The sequence below is a fragment of the Bos indicus genome, chromosome 5 (assembly GCF_029378745.1).
Source record: "Bos indicus isolate NIAB-ARS_2022 breed Sahiwal x Tharparkar chromosome 5, NIAB-ARS_B.indTharparkar_mat_pri_1.0, whole genome shotgun sequence".
In the NCBI taxonomy this organism is placed as follows: Eukaryota; Metazoa; Chordata; class Mammalia; order Artiodactyla; family Bovidae; genus Bos; species Bos indicus.
In genome coordinates, this window is record NC_091764.1 from 65,127,320 (window position 1) to 65,136,225 (window position 8,906).

Sequence of the window (8,906 nt, forward strand, 5' to 3'; positions counted from 1 at the left end):
TCTATTCAAAGCCAACCTTGACATCTGCAATAGATTATAATAGAGAGGCATACCTCGTTTTATAGCACTTCTTTTTATTGTTGTTCACAGACACTGCATTCTTTACAAATGAAAAATTTCTGGCAACCTTCCAAGAAGCAAGTCTATTGGCATCATTTTTCCAACAGCCTTTGCTCACTTCATGTCTCTGTTTCACACTTTGGTAATTCTCCCAATATTTCAAGCTTTTTCATTATTGTTATGTTTGTTACAGTGATCTTTGATGTTGCTATTGCAAAACACCTACGACTCACTGAAAGCTCAGATGATGGTTAGCATTTTTTAGCAATAATGTATTTTTTAATTATGGTATATACATTGTTTTTTAGACAAAGAGCTATTGTACACTTAATAGACTAAGGCATAGTGTAAACACAACTTTTATATGCACCAAGAAAGGAAAAATCATGCAACTTGCTTTACTGCAATATTCACGTTATTGTGGTGGTCTGGAACCAAACCAGCCACATCTCTGAGGTAGGTCAGTAGTGTGCCTATCTCCTATTTATATATAGTCATGTGTCACAGAGTTAGAATCCTAGGACTTTACAGCTGGAAGGAAGCTGGGGTACGTGGTTTAGTCACTAAGTCGTGTCCGACTCTTGTGACCCCATGGACTTAGCCCACCAGGCTCCTCTGTCCATGGGATTCTCCAGGCAAGACTACTGGAGTGGGTTGCCATTTCCTCTCCAGGTGATCTTCCCAACCTGGAGATCGAACCCAGGTCTCCTGCACTGCAGGCAGATTCTTTACCCACTGAGCTACGAGGGAGGAAGCTGGGGTCCACGACTTTCTTTAACTTGAATAGTGTGACTACAATATACAGAGAATTTTAAGGCTAACAGTCTTTTCACATACAGAAGAAAAAAGAAGGAAAGAAAAACTGATATTTGGTAAATATTAGAGGAAAAGACACTAGATATTTTTGCTTCATAATTACAGATAACATTTATAATGTATTTGCTGCATGTCTTTTCCTCCCAGGTAAGTCCATGAGGTGGTTACTATACAAAGTGAATATTAGAAACCAGGACACTGGGGTACAGAGAGAAAACCAAGATTGTAACCTAATAATTGTTAGAGACAATGCAAATTTGGGACCATTTGATGTCAAACTCTGTGTACATAACCATTATGTTGTCCAAAATAGCAAGTAAACTGCCCATGCATTTAAGATTCATCCAGAGTGAGTGAGTGAGTGGCACTGACACACAGTAGGACCTCCTAAAATAACTGATAAGTAAAAAACACACAATGCTGTTCAGTGAGTACACTGGGGCAAGAGTTCCAGCCTTTGTTCCAGCCTCACTCCTCTTGAAAACGTGGATCAGAGTAATAATTCTTTCCTCTCTTACTCTGCAGGATTTTGGAGACCATCAAATGATGCAAATGGATGTCTTAAATCTAAGACATTAAGAAGCTGGTAACCAAAGCCACAGGCCTTGAGAATTTGAATCTTAGTAAATTACATGTGTTAAAATTATCTAACTATATTTTGAAAGACTTTTTAGAAAACCCAAGAGGTGTTTTGAAGCATGGAAACAGGGCACTGCTATTTCTTGTAAGTTGTTTTAGTAAAACTCTATTAAAAATAAATGTACATGAATTGAGAGAGAAATCTTTGCCTTTTCTAAGTATGTATATCCAAATTGGTGGAGATTAAAAAAAAAAAAACTGAGGAGGAAAATGTGATGGAGGTAAGAATGTAGCAGGTTTAACAAAATATATGTATATATTTTTCCTCACACAAGATTAACTCAAGACAGATCCAAGAATTCCAGTGTCATGACCATGTCAGTGACACTGCATGTCGAGTGAAAAAAGTGCACAACGTAGAAGCTGAGAATTATGCTTTATTCTGAGGCCTCACTGAGGACCATAGCCCAGGATGGCAGCCTCTCAGATAGCTCTGAGGAACTGTTCCAAAGAGATAAGGGAGGAGCCAGGATATAGAGGAGTATTTACTAGGGGCAAGGGAAGAATATGGAGTTGAACATCAAAAGATTACTGTTAATCACAAGAAAACAGATATCTCAAGTTAATGATTTTAGTCCTTTTCTGTGTATGGAAAGATGCAAGAGTCTGAGCTGACTGACATCCTTCCTTTCATAGACATCTTAGCTACTCAGGGCCAGTATCCTATTTGTCTCCACTCTCCCAGGGTGCACCGTCGATGGCAGCTGCGGTGGCTGATGGCTTTGTGGCCACACTGTTCTTTGTTTACTGCAATGGCAGAGACGTTCTTTGTCCACCTCAGCTACTGGACTGCTAAAGAGATACTTAAAGACCAAGTCACTGATCTGTAGGCTCAGAAAATAGCTCTAGGATTTCTTGACAAAGCTATAGAGTAACAGTAGGCATCTGTGTAACCAAGCAGGACCCTATGGAGCCTTCCCAGGACAGATTCTTGCCCCCATGTCCTCACCCTGCCTCTTGTTTATAGAAAAGCTGTAGACTCCCAGGCCTCCCTGAGTTACAAAAGTCTGGCCCAACAATTAATGATTGAAAAGATGTTGAATACATAGTGACAAAACTAGCAGTTGGGCCAGAAGAACTGGTAACAATTTAAACAGTAAATCATCCATATAGCAGTCACAGAATCTTTAGTTCCTTCCGGAAGTACCAAGATAACAGCATCTGATGCGCATTTTCCCAATTGCTTTACAGATGCTAAAACCTCCGTCAAATGGAAGAAAACATCACCAAATTAACTGATGCCCCCAGAACCACTGGAGCCTGAGGACTGATAATGTTTACCCCTGTAACACTGCCTGGTTACCTCACTATAAACCTATCAGAGAATTGTGCCCAAAGTTATCGCATAGTCAGTGACTCCCCTTCCTCACCTTGCCTTTAAAAATGCTTCCCTAAAACGCATTGGGGAGTCTGAGTTTTTGATAATCAGCTGCCCCAGACTAATAATAAAAGCTTCAGTTTCTTTCACCACAACCCTGTGTATGGGCAAGTGGACCCAAGTTTGGTTTGATATCACCTATTGTCAGCCAAGATCTCTCATGATTCTTGGTACTTTGAATAATTTAGGGACATTAAGATTCCTATTGAATTTTGTTTTTAAAAAAGAGAGAGAGAGTAAGGGCAATGTAGTTTAAACACTTAGATTTTGTTGAATCCAGAAAGATCCTGAAGAAATGGGGAATGCAGTTGGGTTCCTGCATGATATTTTTTTCTGTGGGTCTGGAATTTGTTAAACACCTCTCAGGACTATACCTTGAAAGCAGTGATAGACATCACAAATGCCTCTGAATAGCCTATTGTGTGTGTGTGTGTGTGTGTGTGTGTGTGTGTTAGTCGCTCAGTTGTGTCCAACTCTTTGCAATCCCATGGACTATAGCCCACCAGGCAACTCTGTCCATGGAATTCTTCAGGCAAGAATACTGGAGTTGGCTGCCATTTGCTTCTCCAGGGCATCTTCCTGACCCAGGGATGGAACCCGGATCTCCTGCATTGCAGGCTGATTCTTTTCCATCTAGGCCATCAGGAAAGCCCCATCGTATTGTCTCATAGCTAACAAATGGAAACTAAGGAGAAATTTCATATTTGTATAAGAATGCCAGGTCAATGCTGGACCTCTTATTCTGCATAGTTGACTCCAGCTCTCATCATAAAACAAAGAAAATACACCACATGAAAGAGTTTTCCATGACCAACTGCCAGAGACATAGCATAAAACCTAACTTCTCTGTCCCCAAAGGCCTGGCATCCACTAGTCAAGGACACCCCCTGTGTGCCCACAAGCCCTTGTGTCCTACATCACGTCCCTTTTGCCTTAGCCCTTCTAAGCTCCACTCGGGGTTATAACACTCACAGGAGCCTTCAGAGGCAGCCAGCAGTGCACCACTGCAGAGCCTCTCAGCATGTATCCACTTTGTTTCAGGCTCTCTTGTGTAACTTAGTTTACTCCAGTTCTCTTAGTTTACAAAATGGGGCTCTCACAGTATAAGGATTATTTTGAGTATTGAGACAGAAAATGTATGTAAAACAGGCAGCCCAGTACCCAGCCTGTACTGAGCATTTGGCAAATGTTAGCTTTTTGCCATTTTTAGCTGGAGCCTTGCTAACTTAGCCTCCACCACTGCGGATGTGTGGGAAACGTGTTTCTGGTTGAGTTAATGTTGCTGCCCTGGAAAGGTACGGGTCAGTGATTACGAGAGGAGCAGTCATCTATGGTGACTGAAATCCTCATGCCAGGTTCTTCAAACCCCTTCTGGGTTTTGGAGTTGTTTAACTACAGATTAGAGCTCACAGACTCAAAATGCCTGCAGATCTCATCAGGTAAAATACATAAGTTAATCGACCAGGCATTCATATATTAACCAGCTTGAAATAGTCCTCATATCCAATAAAAAATATGTTCTCTGACATCCCCCTCCAAACAAGAACTCCCTTCACACCTTCCTATCTTCTCTTTTGCATGTTTGATAAAGACTTAAATGCAGATAGATTTTTCTATCATAAGAAGTAACCATGCAGATGTAGCGAAGAGGCCTCAATACAGAAATTAATCGCAAATTAGAGCAGTGGCTATAAACTGAAGTTCCTGTCACCACAGGGAATGTGAGCCCTGAGTCACTAGTCTTTTTAAGTTTCAAAAGAAGCCAGAATCTGGAATTTTACTTGACTTCTCATCATCATCATTAAATGCTAAATTAACTTTTCCCTTGTGGCTCAGCTGGTGAAGAATCAGCCTGCAATGTGGGAGACCTGGGTTCAATCCCTAGGTTGGGAAGATCCCGTGGAGGAGGGAAAGGCTACCCACTCCAGTATTCTGGCCTGGAGAATTCCATGGGCTGTATTGTCCATGGGGTAGCAAAGAGTTGGACATGACTGAGCAACCTTCACTTCACTTCACTTTTTTCAAGGCATTGTAAGGATCAGCAACAACCAAAAAGACTCAAGACTGAGTTTGGCTTGGGGCAATCAGTTTGTCACTTTTGAGCAAAACAAATTGTATCCTGCTCACTTCTGGGGTGATGACTAAACACTCTCAAATACAATGACCAGAGTGCAAAGAAGGCAACGCTACCCCAGGGGCACCTCGCCCTGAATGACGTCACTGGAGCCCAGGCAGTTTGTCACCAACACCTGTTGTGCCATTACGGCCCTTCCCCAGCACCAGTTGAAGCAGCCTCACTGAGTGGTTGGGTCAGGGCAAACATTCCATAAGCTCAAGGACAAGGTGGCTGCTGAGAGGCTCAGCATCCTCTGGAATCGAACACTTCTGCAGCTTTGTCCACAGAGCACAGGGAACTAGGCCCGACCCCTGCCCTGAACTTTTATTCTTGCTGGACACTCCCATTCAACAGCTTTTTAAACTAAATCAAATGTTCACACTATCTTGCAAAGCCCTTTCTGGCAGACAACTTGAAAGAATCTATAATCAGTGGACCTGTGCAATTGGAAAGCCGGTTTCCTGAATCATCTCTCCACAGAGGCAGAAGGCAGAGCTGATGAGGAAATTTGTGGCCAAATTCTCCTAGTGATCCCAATGGAACCACCTCTACCATCATCACCCCAATATTTAGGGTCAACATTTATGCAGCCCTTACCCTGTGCCAGACACTATTCTAAACGCTGTCCTTGCATCATCTCCTCTAATCCTCCCAACAACCAGATGAGGTAGGTGGTATAATTATTTCCATTTTGAGATTAAGAAAGAGGCACAATTGGTTAAGTGTCAGTACAGGTTCTCCAGCTAGTAAGTGGAGAATCCCGTCTCAAATGCAGGTGCTGGGACAAGAGAGTTAGAATCTTAACCATTTGGGTGCCTGCCCCTGAGTGGAAGGCAGGGGAGAGTACACACATTTTCCTGCTATCCTGGAAAAGTAAATGGAGTCCGAGGACCTGGAATGAGGGGATTCATTTCGAGGAGGAGGAGCTGAGACTTGAAAAACGGACCCTCCCCCAGGATAAGTTTAAAAATCTTTTCCCTTGACTTGGAATCAAAGATGTTAAAGCAGAAATCACCTTAGTGAACACCAGTCGAAATAACTCGGTTTACTTCAGAAGCCTCTCTTTTCCTTCAAGCTCATGAAAGTTAAGTCCCAAGATTTTTTTTCTCTCCTTTACAGAACACCTCTCCGGGAAAGGGGAGGGCAGCAGAAGTGATGGGTATGAACAGGGAGAGATTTCGATGTGGTGGTGAGTCTGCCCCCAGGAAAATTCCTCCAGGAGCCTGAAAAGTCCTCCTCTCCCCGCCCCGTCACCTCTCTCCGTGACCCCCTCACCCTTTACCTCGTAGGTGCTGGTAATGCCCAGTTTGTAGAACACGGGGAGGAAGACCTCCGCGCTGAGGACCACCACGAGGAAGTAGGTGATGGCAAAGATGCTGAATATGGCTCCAAAACGGTAGACCTCGGACGGGGTGCCCAGGACTGTGACGGCCGACATGAAGCTTGCGGTGAGGGACAACGCCACGGGCACGGCGGTCATCCTGCGGCCGCCCATCAAGAAGTCCTTGGAAGTCTGCTGGCCGCCCCCCGCGAAGGCGTAGTAGATGCCGATGACGGCCGAGATGAGCAGCATCCCAGCGAACACTACGTAGTCCCACACCACGAAGGTGCCAATGTCCCGCGGTGCGCCCATGGCCGCGCGGTCGCCGGGGTCCCACGAGCAAACTGGCGGCCCCGCGGCGCACAGCCCGAGCCGGAGCTTCCCTTGCGTGCCGAGCACTCACTTATTCCCCAGTCGCACGCGGCGGGTGTGGCGCCCTGCGGGGATGAGAGGAGTCTGGCAGGTGTCTGTCCCTCCGCTCCCCAGCGCCCAGCGCAGCCTCTGCGCCCACCGCAGCCAGCAGAGCCCTCCGAAACGAGATTTCGGAGACACCCCACCCACGCGGCGCTGAGCTCTCACTGGGCTCCAGACCAAGGTGGCTCGCCTGGCACCGCGGACACCCGGGCAGGTGAGAACTGGAGCTTCCAGCCGCCTCTGGCGAATCTTCAAGGAACGCTCAGCGAAAATTTTATCAAGTGGCACCCGAGGAGACGCACTATTTAAATGAGCAGGTGACCTATCGGGGAGTGTGGGTCGAAGGGTAATTGTCACGCCTTTAAGCTTTCCGGTTCAACAGACCGGGTCCTTACGGGAAGGTACAGCTGGAGTTTTTAGACTGATTTATTTGATAAATTGATGGGTGATTTCTGTGACAGTGTGCAGTGAGCTGAGGTCCCAGTTCTTAGACAGGTAAGCAGTTATAAAGGAGAGGAACAAATCTGTGCTATTGGTTGCCTGTGTTTTTATTCAATGAACAATTTTCATCCCTAGCAGTTTCTCCTAGGAATGATAGTCGCTATAACATATATGTGTGTGTGTGCATGTGTATGCTCGGTTGCTCAGTGGTGTCTGACTCTTTGCAGCTCCATGGACTATAGTGGGACAGACTCTTCTGTCCATGGAATTTTCCAGGCAAGAAGACTGGAGTGGGTTGCCAATTCCTACTCCGGGGGATCTTCTTGAACCAGGAATTGAACTCATGTTTCTTGTGTCTCCTGCACTGGAAGGTGGATTAATAATACCTACAGTTTAATGAGTCTTACCATGTGACATGTAACATGCTTGGCACTTTGTACATTAACTACTGCAACTCTTACTATTACCCTTGACATAGAAATCATCTCCACTTATCAAATAAGGAAACTGGCTAAAACATTTGCCCAAGAAAATGGTGGAGATTAAGATTTTTAATTCAGGTCTGATACAGAATTTGTTCTCTTAATCACAATGCTATACCTTGTAGAGTTCAAATATAGACACTTGTTAAATGTAGGCACAATTATATACACTTAAATGAAGACACTTGAAAGCATGTGGAAGACAAGATCATTTCCAGTATTAGCACTCAGTATTTTAAGTGGCTTGTCAAGAAATATTACTAACAACATGAGTCATGCTTATAAAGCAATGTGATTCCTAAATTCCTCTTCTAAAATAGGCCCTCTAGCCACATATGCCCTGGCATAGGTCTATTTCAAGCCATCCTGGTTTATTTTCTTAAATGCTTATAATTTACCTGTTGACTCTTGGTAGACAATCCACAGAATGCCTTTAGACCAGCCTGGCGTGTGAAGAAAGCTATGTCAGACTGTTTTTTTGTAAACTGGCATTATTTGCATAAGGCTACCCTGGTGGCTCAGTGGTAAAGACTCTGCCTGCCAATGCAGTAGACTCGGGTTCAATCCCTGGGTCAGGAAGATCCCCTGGAGAAGAAAGTGGCAACCCACTCCAGTATTCTTGCCTTAGAAATCCCACGGGCAGAGGAGCCTGGAGGGCTACAGTCCTTGGGGTCGCAAAGCAATCAGATGTGACTGAGTGACTAAATAACAACATTTATTTGCATAACACTCTTGAAAGGAAATAAAGAAGGAAATAGAAGATAAATCCAAGTAATTCCATAATTTAAACAACTATATGGTTTGAAATTAATTCCTGTATGAAATTTACTATATTTCAGAGACAGCATTTTTCTTCTGCTGTCACTGCCTGGTGCTCAAACTCTCAGCATAAAATTGCATTATAAAAGTTATAGCATCCACTGAATCTGGGGTTCTTCCATCTCTATACAAACTACAGTGCTTTACTTCACTGTGCAATGCCAGTGTACTCTACTCCATTAGTGTCCTGTCAAAGAATTAAGTGAGATTATATGTTCTCTGGAGGTGCTGGCCTCTGACTGTATAGAGAAAGGCATTTTGGTGGAAAACACTCAGACAACAGAGGGTGGGCTGCCCAGATCTCTGAAGGGGATAGATGTTATGACTTTGAACCCAGCATAGTAGTAGTTGTAAGTGGGAAAAGAGGTCTTCCCACTTACTTTTTTTTTTTTAATTGGAGGCTAATTACTTTACAATATT

General features: G+C 44.0%; 1 protein-coding gene across 2 annotated transcripts in view; it reads right to left on the bottom strand.

Annotated features, from left to right (window-relative positions):
- SLC5A8 (solute carrier family 5 member 8) overlaps nucleotides 1–7,651 on the bottom strand; it is a 71,292-nt gene extending 63,641 nt beyond the window's left edge. Inside the window, exon 1 of one of the 2 annotated variants that reach the window (XM_070789611.1) lies at nucleotides 6,292–7,651. In XM_070789611.1, coding sequence (XP_070645712.1) covers nucleotides 6,292–6,642 — 351 coding nt within the window. In that variant the 5' untranslated portion in view covers nucleotides 6,643–7,651. The remainder of the gene's footprint in view (nucleotides 1–6,291) is intronic. The other variant, XM_019961166.2, reaches the window with a different exon arrangement.
- Nucleotides 7,652–8,906: the final 1,255 nt, after the last annotated feature.